The sequence below is a fragment of the Labeo rohita genome, chromosome 14, assembly GCF_022985175.1.
Source record: "Labeo rohita strain BAU-BD-2019 chromosome 14, IGBB_LRoh.1.0, whole genome shotgun sequence".
NCBI lineage: Eukaryota > Metazoa > Chordata > Actinopteri > Cypriniformes > Cyprinidae > Labeo > Labeo rohita.
Genome location: NC_066882.1, coordinates 3,183,483 through 3,200,067, shown reverse-complemented (window position 1 = coordinate 3,200,067; position 16,585 = coordinate 3,183,483). Strand labels below are relative to the sequence as shown.

General features: G+C 36.9%; 2 protein-coding genes across 6 annotated transcripts; one reads left to right on the top strand and one right to left on the bottom strand.

Annotated features, from left to right (window-relative positions):
• Nucleotides 1-91: 91 nt before the first annotated feature.
• Nucleotides 92-5,186, bottom strand: hnrnpa0a (heterogeneous nuclear ribonucleoprotein A0a). Of its 5 annotated transcripts, none has more exons than XM_051127108.1 (4): nucleotides 1,927-5,186; nucleotides 1,461-1,595; nucleotides 1,317-1,380; nucleotides 92-271 (listed from the first exon to the last, which is right to left on the bottom strand). In XM_051127108.1, exon 1 carries the CDS (start codon nucleotides 5,122-5,124, stop codon nucleotides 4,198-4,200), a length of 927 nt encoding a protein of 308 aa, XP_050983065.1. In that variant the 5' UTR covers nucleotides 5,125-5,186; the 3' UTR covers nucleotides 92-271; nucleotides 1,317-1,380; nucleotides 1,461-1,595; nucleotides 1,927-4,197. The 5 variants fall into 5 exon arrangements, with proteins under 5 accessions (XP_050983065.1, XP_050983066.1, XP_050983068.1 ...); XM_051127109.1 differs by having other exon boundaries at nucleotides 4,290-5,185; XM_051127111.1 differs by having other exon boundaries at nucleotides 1,317-1,377; nucleotides 4,290-5,185.
• Nucleotides 5,187-5,190: 4 nt separating this feature from the next.
• Nucleotides 5,191-16,482, top strand: dpf2l (D4, zinc and double PHD fingers family 2, like). Its single transcript, XM_051127105.1, has 11 exons — nucleotides 5,191-5,484; nucleotides 6,026-6,186; nucleotides 7,936-8,043; nucleotides 8,968-9,164; nucleotides 9,255-9,347; nucleotides 9,488-9,572; nucleotides 12,600-12,731; nucleotides 13,034-13,165; nucleotides 13,254-13,366; nucleotides 13,448-13,529; nucleotides 15,842-16,482. Exons 1-11 carry the CDS (start codon nucleotides 5,453-5,455, stop codon nucleotides 15,922-15,924), a joined length of 1,218 nt encoding a protein of 405 aa, XP_050983062.1. The 5' UTR covers nucleotides 5,191-5,452; the 3' UTR covers nucleotides 15,925-16,482.
• The last annotated feature ends 103 nt before the right edge of the window (nucleotides 16,483-16,585 follow it).

The window sequence follows — 16,585 nt, the reverse complement described above, 5'->3', positions numbered from 1 at the left end:
TTATACTGTTATAGTTCAGAGCTAGGTAGCTTTCTTACAACCTATATAACACAACTTCATGCATTCAAACATTAATAACAGACTCAAAATATTCAGTTAGTTTTTTATTTAATTCAACAGACATTTAATGCCATGTATATTCTTATTTATGTGGACAAGTACAGTGATTCCCATCATGTTGCCATTTTGCATTCGATTCAACTCCAGTCAAAGAAACCAAGTGTAGCTGGCTTCCAAGTACCATTATCATGGCATCATCTTGGCATCAGCTCTGTAAAAACAAAGAGAAGACATTTTTCAGACATTTCATGAAAGATTTAAACACGCAAAATATTTCCAAGCAGAACCATTTTTATTGCAATGCACGCCCTCTTGAAAATCTCAACCCCATGGTAGACTCAAAAGTAGCATGTCTAGTGATCTACATATAGTTGAGGTCAAAAGTGTACATACACCTTGCAGAATCTGCAAAATGTTACTTATTTTACCAAAATAATAGGGATCATACAAAACACGTTTTTTTTTTAAATGTAGTACTGACCTGAATAAGATATTTCACATAAAAGATGTTTACATACGATCCACAAGAGAAAATAATAGTCGAATTTATAAAAATGACCAAATACACAAACGGGGGTGAAAACTTTTTAAATTTGAAGATCAGGGTAAATTTAACTTCTTTTGTCTTCTGGAAAACATGCAAGTATCTTCTGTAGCTTCTGAAGGGCAGTACTGAATGAAAAAAATATATATTTAGGCAAAATAAGAAAAATGTACACATCTTTATTCCGTTCAAAAGTTTACACCCCTTAATGCATCGTTTTTCCTTCTGGAGCATCAGTGAGCCTGTGAACCTTCTGTAATGGTTGCATACGAGTCCCTCAGTTGTCCTCGGTGTGAAAAGATGGATTTCAAAAATCATATAGTCATTGTAAAGGGTTTAAATACACGAAAATGCTGAAAAACCAAAGAATTTGTGGGACCTGAAGGATATTTTCTTAAGAATAGCAGCCGGTTTAACTGTTCAGGACAAACATGGACTCATGAATGACTATTATTTGCTCTTGTGGACTACATGTACGTACATGTACATGTATATGTATGTCTATTATGTGAAACAACTTATTTAGGACAGTACTAAATTAAAAAACAATAATAATATGCATTTTATATGATCCCTTTTATTTTGTTAAAACAATTAATATTTTCAAGATTCTGCAAGGTATGTAAACTTTTGACCTCAACGGTATATTTCGATTTCTAATCACTGAAAACACAAAACCTTCATTGTCAAGGTTTAATTTACAAAATCTTACCATGGGCATCTTGCCTCTTGGAGGTCCACAGGAATCTGGCATATGCGTTCATATGCAAACTCTGCTAGAATGCAAAGAAATTCTGTAAATATAATTGGTGTGACTTGCTGTATAAATGGACAGATTTTTAAAAAACCTGCTTACCAAACTCACTGGAGTTCATCCCTCATCATTCAGAGCAACTGGACTCACAGCCGCAGCAGGCCGTGAAGCTTAGAAGTCATCAAGCGGCGGCGCTTAGAAGTGAATTTTTATTTAAATCCTTCCATTGCATTCCCTCTGTGGAAAAAGAAAACAGATGCAGATGCATGTAAGCGTCAAGTCAACAAGCGTTGAAACATGTCTATCTACACAACCCCTTCAGATTTACACACTGTGCCTTTAGGAAGGGTCTATGTAGGAGGTGTGCTTTGAAAATGACAGTAGCACATCTCGCTTTTGAAAAGGCCAATGCCAAGAGGTTGCATCTTCACTAGTCTCACTGAATTATCAACAAAATCCACTGTCCTCTTAGAGTGCCAGAAATGTAGGACAAAACACGAGCAAAACACCGAGATGAGGAGGGGAGGGGGATTGATAAGATGTAAAGTAAATAACTGAAAGCACAAACCTTGCTTAACAAATGCTGATCTCCTTTGCATTTGATGTCATTAATATCTGGAACTAATGCATCAAGTATACAGGAACTATAAGCTTCGTTCTCCGGTTTGACCTTAAACTGGAAATCGGCTAAAATATTGGATTAAGACATAGCTACATAGACCACAATCACCACAGCGTCACACACATTGAACTACAGAGCATGTTCTAGTTTCCACTTTGCCTCTATGTTACATGGTCACCGCCAGTTAACGCTATTCACAGCTAGTATTGAGGAAATAAAGTTGCATGCACGCTTTACGTTAACGACTCACAAGTACCTGATTTCGTTCCAGGTGGATCCAAAGTATGTTAAAGACACACCCGATGTAATGTCTGGTGTATAAAGCATTTCTACAAACCTGGAAACCTGGTGCGATTATCCTATGGATTTTCAGCTGGGTTTCTACATCTCTGGAGTAGCCCTGGAGAATCCAATGACGTAGTAGTGGACACAGCTAAGGTATAGATCCGTCTTATTTGATCACTAAAAGTATTGGAACAAAGCTCTAAACATATTTTAAGAATAAAGACAACATATGCTTGGGAAAAGATTAACATCCCCACATGGCTGATGCATAGAAATGGCATTAGTATGGAGCACTAGAGCCAATGCCTGGTAAAGGCAAAGGGTGGCCTCCAATTTTAGTCTTACCTAGATGGAAAGACAAAATCGCTACACGGGCCTCATATAATATATATATATATATATACGTCAGAACCACCCAATAAATCTCAGCTGGTCATAAACCATAATGGCTACGGAGTAATGACTTTTATTAACAGAAATACATACAGTTCAGTTGTATCTGAAATAAACAATATTCAATAGGTTATTCCGTTGAAGCAGTAATACAATGAGACAAGAGCATTTAAGTCCTTTACTAAATGATTAACGGTAGGAAAACAACTCAAATCGGTCTTCAGAGTCCCGACGAAAAGGTTCGCTGTAACACCAATGACAATATTTTCATAGTGTGCTTGAACTATTTAACAAATGACACTAATTGGGAGGAGACACACGTTAGTCACTATATTATCGGATGTTTTAGTGAGCCTGAAACTAGTTCTTTTAACTTGCTTCGTTTTTACTGAAACGCCAAAGAATTTTCCGTTTAGGACGAACAGCTTCTAGTTGCCATCGAACCTAATTAAAAGTTCAAGCCTTCATTGGATGGCAGAAGAATCTGCAGCAAGTGCTTTAATCGAATGCAACAGTGCCACTTTTTCAGCTGCCTTTGTTCCTGGAGTGTTTTTCCCCCCCATTATTTTTTTAAAAAGCAATTGTTAGAGTTAAGAGGTGAATCACTGCAACTTTTAATTTGAAGCAAAAAAGTATTTGAAACACAAAACGGGTACTTGCAATCCCAAAAAGCATTGCAAATGACAGACAAATCTGATTTCAAGATTCTGAGTGTGTATGTAGAAACGACATTTCATGTTTATTGCAAAATGTGTATATAAAATATTGCATCGTTGGACGTTTCATGGGAGTGGTAGGTGCTAACGTGCCCCTTCTGGCACAATTTGCTTGTTTCGATTCAAAATTAATAAAAATGATTTTGAAATAAATAACCTCATAGCAGGTCTGTCCTGCCTTGTGAAGAAAAATAGGATTTTTATTTCAAGTACTGTTGCATTCAATAGATGCCTGCCGCCAGCCAATGAATTTTTGAATCTCTACTAGGGTTCACTGCCATTGGCTCTCAATCAAAATCAATTTAAATGTTTTGAAAAGAATTAAACAGACACAATAAAGATACAATACATATACTAAAAGGAGGAAAACACATGCCTACGCTAATTAACAAGCAAAAATTCTAATCTTAACTTAATCCCAAAGCACAAAAAAAAAAACTTGAGTAACAGTTTCGCAAACAGGTAGCCTGCCCCGACCACCACTGGCCAGTCTTATAATAAGCAGAGATCCACAGTAGTAGTCCTATGTCTTGCTGAAAAAAACAAAAACCAAAAAATCTCCCTAGTGCTTTAGGGAAAAGAGCAAAAGGATGTGTAGTAGTAGCCGTAACAGCTGTGAGATGCTGAGTAAAGTCGGATAGGTGAGCCCTACCTATGGATCTGCTAGGCTGGATAAGTTGTGAGCTCCTGAATGGAGCTTTTGGAGTGTTTCAGTCAATGCCATGCCACATTAAGGTGGCTCAATCTGGCTACTTAGCTGAAGATAATGTGTGATGTGGGCTGGGGAAGGAGCTGCTCTTAATTTGTGATCTAAAATACGCTCCTAATACGAGCCTCCGTAACCCCCCCTGCCGTAACCACCACCACCACCACCACCTCGGGAGTAAGGAGCGTTGCTTCTGCCCGAGTAATTACCTTTCATTGGGCCATAGCCAGAGGACTGCTGGCCATAGCCGCTGCCAAAGTCATTGTAGCCGTTACCACCGCCGTAGCCCTCCATTTGGTCCCCGTAGCCTCCCCCATACCCGCCACCGTATCCGCCTCCATAGCCTCCGCCGTAGCCGTCGTTGCCCCCATAGCCGCTGCCGCCGTAGTTGCCGTATCCGCCGCCGCCACCGCGCCCGCCGTAGCCGTTCTGCATTCTGCCCATCCCCCGTCCGCCTCCTCCTCGGCCGCCGCGGCCACCGCGACTACCAGCGGCCTGCATCTCCTGCTTGGTCAGGGCTTTCTTCACCTCCACTTTATGGCCGTTAATAATGTGGAACTTGAGCACCACGGCTTTATCGGCCGAGTCGTTGTCCTCAAAATACACGAAGCCGAAGCCCCGCTTCTTGCCGGTCTCTTTGTCCGTGATCACCTCCGCCTTCTCCACCGCGCCGAACTGGGAGAAGCAGTCGCGGAGGTGATCCTCCTCGATATCGTCTTTTAGCCCGCCGATGAAGATCTTCTTCACCTTCGCGAGGGCCTCGGGCTTGCCCGCGTCTTCCCGCGCCACGGCCCTTTTCAGCTCGACGTTGTTGCCGTCCAGTATGTGGGGTCTGGCCGCCATGGCCGAGTCCGCCTCCTCCGGGCTCGAGTAGGTCACGAAGCCGAAGCAACGCGAGCGCTTCAGCTGCTGGTTCTGCACGACCACGCAGTCCGTGAGCGTTCCGTATTGCTCGAAATGCTTTCGCAGCCCATCGTCGGTGGTCTGGACGTTCAGTCCACCGACGAACAGCTTGCAAAGTTGGTTTTCCATCTGGGCCGTCATCTTCGTAATCTAATCTCTGCTGGGGTTGATGTAAAATGGCGGTGAAATATAAATGGCGGCGGTGCGGACGGATGATGTCATGTAAGCGTAACCACGCCCACCGCAGTATGATCTCGATGGGATATGAGTTTGATTACTGTGGTAGCATCGTTTGTATTTCGGTAATACATTCAATACACTTTTCCAGAAATTTCAGTGTGGTTAGCTTTCATTTGCTGTGACGGATAAAATATTTTCTCTTACGAAGACGAGAACGTAACGTTCATTCAAAAAGGATAGCTACTGCGCATGCGCAGTGAAGACAACAACAGCCCACTACAGCAAAACAATGGCGACTGCCGTGGAGAATATCGTCAAAGTGTGAGTACATGTAGTTTTTAAACTCTTTGAATGAACATCCGTGTGATATTCTCAAACTGTGCCTTATTCGGAACGGGTTTGTTGTCAGCGGTAAAGCTGAAGCGTTGTTGATGCGGTTTGGTTGGCTATTAATGAAAATCAGCACCTCGTTCATTCATCGTTTTCTAACATCAAAGCGCGCTACAGCCATGTGTTTTTTTAAATCAGTTGCGATAACTAGTCCCTAGTTCTTCTGCTTGTTTCTGGCGTTTTGTTGTCTAACTTTTTAAAATTGTCGATAGTATTCCCGTTCCTTTTTAACACTGGCAAAAATTAGTACGTCTCATTGGGGTCCATTGATGTCCATTGTTTGTATATCAGCACGTTGTGACGCACCAAATGTAATTGACCAAAAAAACCCTCTAAGCTATTTTCTCATGACTGTAATTTAACTAATCAAAAGAGAATATGTTTACTAACAGTAAATCTAAATCACATGCTTTGAAGTAACTTGTATTTTATGTTTTCTCTGTTGTTTTGTATATGTGTGTGTGGACTAAAGGCTTGGAGAGCAGTACTACAAAGATGCTTTGGAACAGTGTCACAGTTATAACGCCCGGCTGTGTGCCGAAAGGAGCATCCTCATGCCGTTCCTGGACTCCCAGACCGGAGTCGCTCAAAGCAACTGTTACATTTGGATGGAGAAGAGACACAGGAGTGCAGGTTCAGCATCAGCCCAATACTTATTTTTTAGTTTCTCATTCTGGACCTGTTGGTACTAACATACCCGGTTTGTCATTAAGTTGGCTTGAGAAAGCCAATTTACTGATCTACTATTTAAGAATATTATTATTCTTCTTCTTCTGAGCCAAATTTCGGTATCTGTCTCCTCCTAGAGCTTTCAAGCTAGATCCACCAAACTCGGTCCAGACCTTCAGACTGGTCTGACTCGGTGTGCTCTGTGTTTTCTAACTGATCCGACTTACGGTTTTCGTAAACCAGACTATCAAAACCACCAAAAATCCCATAGACTTACATTGACGGAATGTTCAAATGAGCAACACTCTTCAAACTCCAACTGACAAAATTCAAATCTAAACTCCCAGAATCCCTCGAGGCTCAATCAAGCTTCCCATCTATGAACTATTTCTAATCCATTTATACTCATTTAAGCTTCCACTCTAATATTTCTAATATTTCTAATCTATCTAGCTAAATCATGCTAGCAACATGCTAGTAACATGCTAATCATGTTAGAAACATGCTGACAAAATTCTGGTAACATGCTAATCGTGCTAACAACATGCTAATAACATGCTGTTCATGATAGAAACATGCTAGCAATGTGCTAGTAACATGCTAATCATGCTAATTATCTTAGAAGCATGTTAACAAAATGCTAGTAACTTGCTAATCATGTTAGCAACATGCTAGTAACATGCTAATCATGATGGAAAAATGCTAACAACGTGCTAGTAACATGCTAATCATGCTAACAACATGCTAGTAACTTGGTAATCATGCTAGCAACGTGCTAGTTACATGCTAATCATACTAAAAACATGCTAAGAACATGCTAGTAACATGCTAATCATGTTAGAAACATGCTGACAAAATTCTAGTAACATGCTAATCGTGCTAATCATGATAGAAACATGCTAGCAATGTGCTGGTAACATGCTAATTATGGTAACATGCTAATAACATGCTAATCATGATAGAAACATGCTAGCAGTGTGCTAGTAACATGCTAATTATGTTAGAAGCATGCTAACAAAATGCTAGTAACATGCTAATCATGTTAGAAATATGTTAACAGCATGATAATCAGCTTGCAGAATGCTAGTAACTTGCTAATCATGTTTGCAACATGCTAGTAACTTGGTAATCATGCTAGCAACGTGCTAGTTACATGCTAATTATACTAAAAACAAGCTAAGAACATGCTAGTAACGTGCTAATCATGTTAGAAACATGCTAGCAACATGCTAGTAACATACTAATCATGCTAACATCATGCTAATAACTTGCTAATAATGCCAGAAACATGTTGGCATCTTGTTAATCATGCCAGAAACATGCTAGCGACATGCTAATCATGCTAGAAACATGCTAGCAACTTTGCTAATCATGCTAGAAACATGTTAACAATCTAGTAACATGTTAGCCATGTTAGAAACATGCTAGTAACATGCTAATCATGTGCGAAACATGCTATCAACAGGCTGATCAGGTTAATCATGCTAACAACATTCTTGTAACTTGCAAATTATGATAACAACATTGTAATCAGCCTATAAAAATACAAGCAATAAGCTAATCATGCTAAAACATGTTAAATCATGTAAGCAATGTGTTAAATCATGCTAGCTGCTTCCATACTATTACAGCTGCTTCAAACTTTCAGGCTAGGCTTTCTCAAGCCAACTTAAAGTTTGTTCTCAAACTTTACTCATCTAGTTTCTATTTAAGGTACCGCACCGGGGCAGCTGTACACGTACCCTGCTCGCCGCTGGAGGAAGAAAAGACGAGCTCACCCACCAGAAGACCCTGCTCTGGTTTTTCCTCCACTCAAAGCTGGTATTCTGTTATAACATAGCTTGTTTATAATGCTTTATTTCTTTCTTGCGATGATTATCTTTACCTGTTCTTGTGCTGTATCATTTTTTTGTACACAAAATTCAAAAGCCTCCAAATTATCAACATAATCTAGTCTTTAGGGGAAAACCTGTTGCACACAATCTACTAAATGCTTTCTGTTGTCTAAGTTTAGACTTTTTAAGTAAAAGGGCTTTTACTATTGTTCTAAAATTATCCCCATTCTGGTCATGTTACACGTCTTTTTTTCCTGTAATATCTTTAGTGATTTTTTCAGTAAATGTATTAAAAACTTTAATGTTATTCGTAATATTTTAAAATGAACTCTTACTGGACTGAAGCAACTTAGGTTTACTTTAGTATCCATACATGAAATTTGAGTATCACGTATGATACATCAGGTGAGTTACAAATGAGGACAAAGGCGATTGGACAGTAGAAGCAATCAAAACAGAAAAATTTAATATTTAAACATTTATTTGTTTATTTATTTATATTTAAGTTACCAAAACATGTTTTGGGAGATATAGAGTAAAAACCAATATTTAAATGCATTTTATGTTATAAGATCTCATTGATTTACATTACAAGCTATCAAAATGTTCTTATTTTTGATCTAATTTTATCTATGCATTCTCCTATATTATGCTATATGAGCCATAAAAGCCTGGTGTGTAAATAAAATACTTAACATATAACACACATGCAGACTTTTTACTTGGATTTCATTAAAAAAAAAAAAAATGTTGAATTTAAAAAACAATTTTCTGGCTGTTATTTCAAATGTCAGGCTTTACAGAGTTAATATGTTTAAACAATATAGATTGCGTTATTAAAGTCAGAGAAAATATTCAAAATTAGATTGTAAATCTTATCTAAATGATTCAAAATGGCATCTTTTCAAAGCTGAGCTGGAGCTAGGATTGAAAAAAGATGTGTTGGGCCCGTTGGATGGGAGCAGTCTGGAGGCCTTGCTGAAAGGAGAACCGCTGGATAAAAGAGCACCTACAGAGCTCAGACCGCCTGAGGAAGAAACCAACCTGACTGAAATCACTGGAACCAGTACGGCCAGCAGCCACAGCGGCTCTACGCGCATCAGGAAGGTATCAAAACACGCCTTTTCTATATGACATCTTATGTACTGTGACTTTCCTATGTGAATGCATGGCCTGATTGTTTCCTGTTGTTATCAGAGAATCCTTGAGCCGGAAGATTACTTGGATGATCTGGACGATGAAGATTTTGAGGAGGAGACTCCGAAAAGACGAGGAAAAGGAAAGTCTAAGGTAACTTGCCTGGTCTCCTGTTGCTTAATTAATTGAATATTGATACAATATTTACACTTTATTATCTCCTAATATGATAGTCCTTGGTCATGTGATGGCCTGGAGGAACAGTGTTATGAAAATGTTTTTTAATCTGCCAGGGTCGAGGAGTTGGAAATGGAAAAAAGAAATTGGAAGCTGCTGCAGCTGCACAGGAAGATCGAGACAAACCGTATGCTTGTGACAGTGAGTTGTGACACGTTATTTTGAGTGATTGTTGTTTTAAAAAGTCATTATAGAATTATAGAATTATGGTTATTTATTTATTTTTATTTTTTTCATAAAATCACTTAAAGGAAAACTTCACTTCCAGAACAACAATTTACAAATAATTTACTCACCCCCTTGTCATTCAAGATGTTAATGTCTTTCTGTCTTCAGTCGTAAAGAAATTATGGTTTTTGAAAAAAACATTTCAGGATTTTTCTTCATATAATGGGCTTCAATTGTGTCCCTGATTTTGAACTTCCAAAACGTAGTTTAAATGCAGCTTCAAAAGGCTCTAAACGATCCCAGCTGAGCAAGAAGGGTCTAGCGAAACGATTGGTCATTTTTTTTTCAAAAAATAAAAAGAAATGTATGGAGTTTTTTGCCATTCTCTACCTTTTTGAGCCGGAGTACACAGACGATGAACTTAGACGTGATTCGTAGTAGTGATGGGAAGTTCGGATCATTTTACCGACTCGGACCTTTGAGTCTCGTTCAGCAAAATTAACAAATCTTTTTGAGTCGTTTTGTTCATTTTAGCAAAATATAATTAAAATGTTACGTGTTACTTCTCTACACATCTACTGCTTACACAAACGTTGATCACACTACAAACAAGACAAAACTATAATAACTATAAGAAACAGATGAATTCATTGTTCACCTGGGTCTTTAGTCTATGATTAGCTCACCTCACCTCTTATCTGACAAGTTTTCGGGTTTGAGTCGTTCGTTCATCACGTGACAGCCCCATAAGATGAACGAACGACTCAAAAAACCCGAAGACTCAAAACAGGTGAACTAATTCCAGTACAGAACCTAATAGGATGTTGCACATGCACCACTGAACGAATCCCAACCCCCCGAGACAACTCGTTCTTCCCGAGTCACATTAAATATTAAAGAAAGCGCATTCCAGAGCTTGTGCTACACAAGCTTTTGTGCTTAAAAAGTATACAAATTTTTATTTTTTGAAAAAAAAAAAAAATGACAGATGGTTTTGATAGATAAGACCCTTTTTCTTCAGCTGGGATCTTTTAGAGCCTTTTGAGTCTGCATTTGAACTACATTTTGGAAGTTCAGAATCGGGGACACAATTGAAGTCCATTATATGAAGAAAAATCCTGAAATGTTTTCCTCAAAAACCATAATTTCTTTACGACTGAAGACAGAAAGACATGAACATCTTGGATGACAAGGGGGTGAGTAAACTATTTGTAAGTTGTTCTGGAAGTGGACCTCTCCTTTAACAATTAGAATTTAGTTTTTAGGTGACCTTTTTCACCCTGTTTTGTTCCGTTAAATTAGTTTTTTTTTTAGTAGTGATTCACTACTATTCAAAATTGAGGTAAAAATAACAGTAAACATTCTAATGTTACTTAAATTCTATTTTAAAATGCTGCTTTTTTGAACTTTATATTCATTAAGGAATTCTGAAAAAATGTGTCATGGTTTAACAAAAACATTAAGCAGCACCACTGGTTTTAACATTGATAATAAAAGATGTTTTTAAGCAGTAAAATCAGCATATTAGAATGAATTCTGAAGGATCATGTGACCATGAAGAATGGAATAATGATATAAATTCAGGTTTGATCACAGGAATTGATTACAATTTACAATATATTCAAATAGAAAACAGTGATTTTTAAATTGTAATAGTATTTCACAATTTTCTGTTTTTGTTGAAATAAATACAGCCTTGGTGAGCAGAAGAAATATTTCAAAAGTCTTACTGAGCCTGACTTTTGAATGGTAGTGAATGTAAATAACTCAGTTGTTGGGTAACCTTGCATGTACTCATGTTGATGCATTAGACGCAATTTGAGCAATTACTAGGGACAACAAAAAAAAAAGACAAATGAAGAATTAGAACAAATGAAAATTGAGTGCAATTTAAAGTTACATTATTCTGTCTAATGCACATTGAGAGTTCAAAACAAGAGCTCCAACCCATGTTCTTAACTAAGAAAACTTCAGAAAAATCAGTGAATTGACTTGTACCTGAAATTTAAAGGGGACTCAACCCTCTTTTTATCTGTGATATACTGTCTCAGTCTAAATTACATTCACACTGGTGTTTTAGGAAGCCAAACAAATTAGAATATAATAATAATAATAATAATAATAACAACAACAACGGCAGTAATAGCCATATATTGTAAAACAGTTGCACTGCAAAATAAATGAAAATGAATATTTCATAGGTGTATTATTTTTGCTTTACACTGCAGTAGGAAAATCACAATACTACTTTACTAATTTATACACTTGAGGGATATATTTAGAATTTGTACTGCAGTTACATTACCCATTTAAACCACTAGCTGTAAGCAATTCATACTGCACTTTTAAGCTTTTATTTTAAGGAAATGACATGAGAGCTTTTATTTTGAAGGAAAACTCACGCTTCAGTGAAAACAGGCCTACAAAAACACTGCATCTGCAGCGAAAATAAAGCATAACTGGTGGCTGTTGCATTCCTAAACATGCACTAAACTCACAGCACATGCAATAAACAAGTTCACTGCATTTATTCACTGTGAACAGAGCTGTTCTGAGATGTAGAAAACAGAATCACGAGCTGATCGCCTGAACAAAGTGCGCACTTCGCTTTGAAATGACTTGATGAAGGGAATAAACCATATTGTGCTTTCAGTTTTAGTTTGTTTGACAGATGCTGTGCCAGAGAATAATGGCCCAAAACACAGCTTTAAAGACCTTTTATGTTAGAATAAGAAGTTTAAATCAATTTGAAAAACTACACTTTTTGTCCAGAAGGCCTATCGTTTCATATCGTCACATGACTACGATAATATCAAGTTTTGCTGTTGTGATATTATGATATTGATAATATTGTTACATCCCTGTTTATTTAGAATTGATTTCCATCATTGGTTTTTGTCGTCTGTAGAAGGAGTTTTAGTACAATGAAAACCTTTGTTGCAATAGCAGTGAAAATCCTATTTGCACTACTGTTTTAACTTTAAACCTTTTCTTTTTTAGTCTGTGGGAAACGCTATAAAAACAGACCAGGTTTGAGTTACCACTACACTCACTCTCACCTGGCGGATGAGGAGGGAGAAGACAAAGAAGAACCTGAGATTCACACACCTGCACCACCAGAGGAACCCAAGAGTGAGTTCATTCATGATGGCTGCACATTATTTAATTATTATTAAAAGTGCACTTCTAACACATCAGTTAAATTGTTGTTCATTATCAATTTATAGGATTTAACGAGTATGCAACGTACTGTTCTTTATATAATATTTAAAAGTTGGGTATTGCTAGATCCTTGTGTCTTAAGGATATTGTATGACATTGCAAATACTTGTAACTTTTGTTACGACCACATTGATTGCAGCTTCAATTTGGATATTCCTGCCAGTCAAAACGTTATTAAAACCGGGTTTGTCCGATCCTCTGTTTTATTACAGCCCCTAAGAAAGGACCGAATGGTCTGGCGTTACCCAACGACTATTGTGACTTCTGTCTGGGCGACTCCAACATGAACCAGAAGACAGGCCAGTCGGAGGAGCTGGTGTCCTGCTCGGATTGTGGGCGTTCAGGTACAACAGAGACACAGTACAAACTGTAAAACTCCATGTTAAGATGCACAGATTTCACACATGGCCTTTTTCTCGCATCCCTCCTCAGGACATCCTTCGTGCCTGCAGTTCACTGCGGTGATGATGGCAGCTGTGAAGACTTACCGCTGGCAGTGTATTGAGTGCAAGTGCTGCAATGTTTGTGGCACATCTGAGAATGACGTGAGTCTCCTTACATGATCACTCAAACAAACCCCCCACACGGAAAACAATCTGTTAATGTGTTTGAATCCTCTTTTGCAGGACCAGCTTCTGTTCTGTGATGACTGTGATAGAGGATACCATATGTACTGCCTCAGCCCTCCCATGTCAGACCCTCCAGAAGGTACGAGCAATCGCTTTTATCACCGTTCACTGAGCCTCATGTCATTCCAGGCTCATGTGACTTTTTTTTTTGTTCCGTGAAATGCAAAAATAATTTTTGGAATGTTTGGAATTGTTTCTGATTCATGTTCTGGAATAAATGTTTCACTGTTGTTTTTGATACGTTTTTGAAATTTTTTTGATGCTTTATACCAATTTGTTTGTATTCATTGATGGTTATCAGCATCTATTATCAATTCATGTAGTACAGAGTGTTTCTCAAAACCATTTTGGACAACAGAACAAGCCAGTTTCACCCTTTAATTAATAGACTTCATAAAAGTGCGCTACCAGTCAAAAGTTTTTGAACAGTAAGATTTGTAATGTTGTTTTTTTTTTTTTTTTTTAATTAGCCTCTTCTGCTCACCAAGCCTGCATTTATATGATCCAAAATACAGCAAAAACAGTAAATTTTTTTTAAATATTTTAACCATTTAAAATATTTTCTATTTAAATAGAATTTAAAATACAATTTATTCCTGTGATCAAAACTAAATTTTCAGCATCATTACTCCAGTCTTCAGTGTCACATGATCCTTCAGAAATCATTCTAATATGCTGTTTTGCTGTTCAAGAAACATTTATTATTTTCAATATTTAAAAAAGTTCATTATTTAAAACAATGATAGAATTTAATACTTTTATTTAGAAAGGATGCTTTAAATGAATCAAAAGTGATGATAAAGACATGTATAATGTTACAAAAGATTTCTATTTCAGATAAATGCTGTTCTTCTAAATTTTCTATTCATCAGAGAAACCTGAAACAATTCTTCACAGCTGTTTTCTACTTAATAATAATAATAAATGTTTTTTTTAGCAGCAAGTCACAATATTAGAATGAGTTCTGAAAGATCCTGTGACTGAAGTAATGGTGATTAAAAATTCAGCTTTGAAATCCCAGGAATAAATTATATTTTAAAATATATTCAAATAGAAAAGTTATTTTGAATAGTAAAAATATTTCAAAATTTTACTGTTTTTGCTGTACTTTGGATCAAATAAATGCAGGCTTGGTGAGCAAAAGAGACTTTTTTTAAAGAAAGAAAAGAAAAAACATTAAAAATCTTTTTTTTTAAAAATGTTTGACTGGTAGAGTAGGTTATTTTTTAATGAACTTTAGGTACCTAGAACAAATTCACATCAGTGTCTATATTGTATGCTTTGGATGCAAAAACTTTATTATAGAAAACTTGTCCAAAACTAAGTATTTGTCAGACTTAAGCTGTTCTACATGCAGGGTCACTGAATAAAAAGGTGACAACAACAAAAAGTGAAAGTAAGCTAATAATCGCATATGGCTTTATTTACATTTATTTATGTAAATGTAACATCTGCAATCGTAGATGAATAAGACTTTTTATCAATATTAGAGGCTGAGAGGTGAATTAATGATTAGCTTCGTTGAAGTGAAAAGGCTATTACAGAGGATTTGCCTTTGATGGAATTGATTCCCAAACCCTACTGAATAGGATCAAGTGTATTAATCTACAAAAATGGCAAAAAAGCACTATTTAGAATATCATAAAAGTGGTTCATATGTCTGTCTATGCACATAAATGCAAACAAAAAGAGACTGCACTAAAATTTCCCTAAGTACTAGAAGCAGTAAAACATTAACGTGAAATAATATGCATAAGAAAATAGTTTTTCTAATAGCATTTTATTTTTAACATCAACATTTTTGATTGACGTAAAAAAAAAAAATCACACTTTTGAGCAAAGTAAGTTAACAGTAACTGAATAAAATATTTTAAAAAGTAAAAAGTAATTGCAACTATTTATCTCACAATTCTGATTGATGTTTTTCTTGCAATTCTGACTTTCAGAATTTTGAATTGTGAGATATAGACACACATTTTTAACTCACAATTACAGAATTATATCTCACAATTCTAAGAAGTTGAAGTTGTGAGGGGGAAAAAGTCAAAATTGTGAGTCACAATTATCCGTTTTTGTTTTTTTGGTGGCGCAAACAGCCTTCCATAGTAAGTAGCATTTTTGGGGAACACACCAGAACACAACATAAAGGTTAACATTAATTTTTGAATGTCACACTACTGACTTGTGTGCTATATTTCAAGTCTTGTGATGCAGTGCAATAGCATTGCATAAGAAACAGACCAAGAAAATAGTCCAGCAGGTTTATATTCATATATTCAAACTTGTCTTGTGAACATACATATTTGAACGCCAAAGCAGCAAGGTCACACAAGTTTATTGCCATTTAAGTTGCCACCGATGATTAATATTTGGCTTTAATTGTGCTTATAGGAAGCTGGAGTTGCCACCTGTGTCTGGCTCTTCTGAAGGACAAGGCCTCCATTTATCAGAGCCAAAACCCTGCGATGGAGTGACCGTGAAAACAGTCTACCTTGAAGAACACGCAGTCCTCACGTGCACACAGAAACACACTGTCGTGAGATTTTACACAATGCTGGAGAGGTAGAAAGAGAAATCATTGGCCCTAACCTAGTCATTGTCTTTGGTTTTTATTTCACTATGACTGTTACACACATCACAAGCAGTGTTTGAAATGAACGAGTGCACAAAGGAGAAGTTCGAAAAGGGTTATATACACTTCATGCATTATGAGCAGTATTTCCACATTCCTTGATGTTAGGGCCAATGGTTCACATGATTAAGCACCTGTTTATGCATTGCCAAATATTCTTTTTATGTCTTTATTCACTCAAGATACATTTGTTTACACAAAGCAAACATATGGCTTAATCCTTCAAGGATATCATGGATTTAAATATTCATTTGTACAAGAAGTGTATCTCTGTTTGTCGTATATATGATTATTTCTTGTAAGTTGTTCTTTCAGGAAGTAATTGTGCCAAGGTCCAAGATTCAAAAACCAGAAGATGGTGCTGTATTTTTATTTTTAAGGTCATGTTTTTTTTTTTTTTCATGCATTTTCTGGATTCACTCATTTTAATTTTACAAAAAACACACTCATAAGGCGGGTTCTCTTTCGTAGCAGAATTTTGTATGTGATATAACCGATATCTA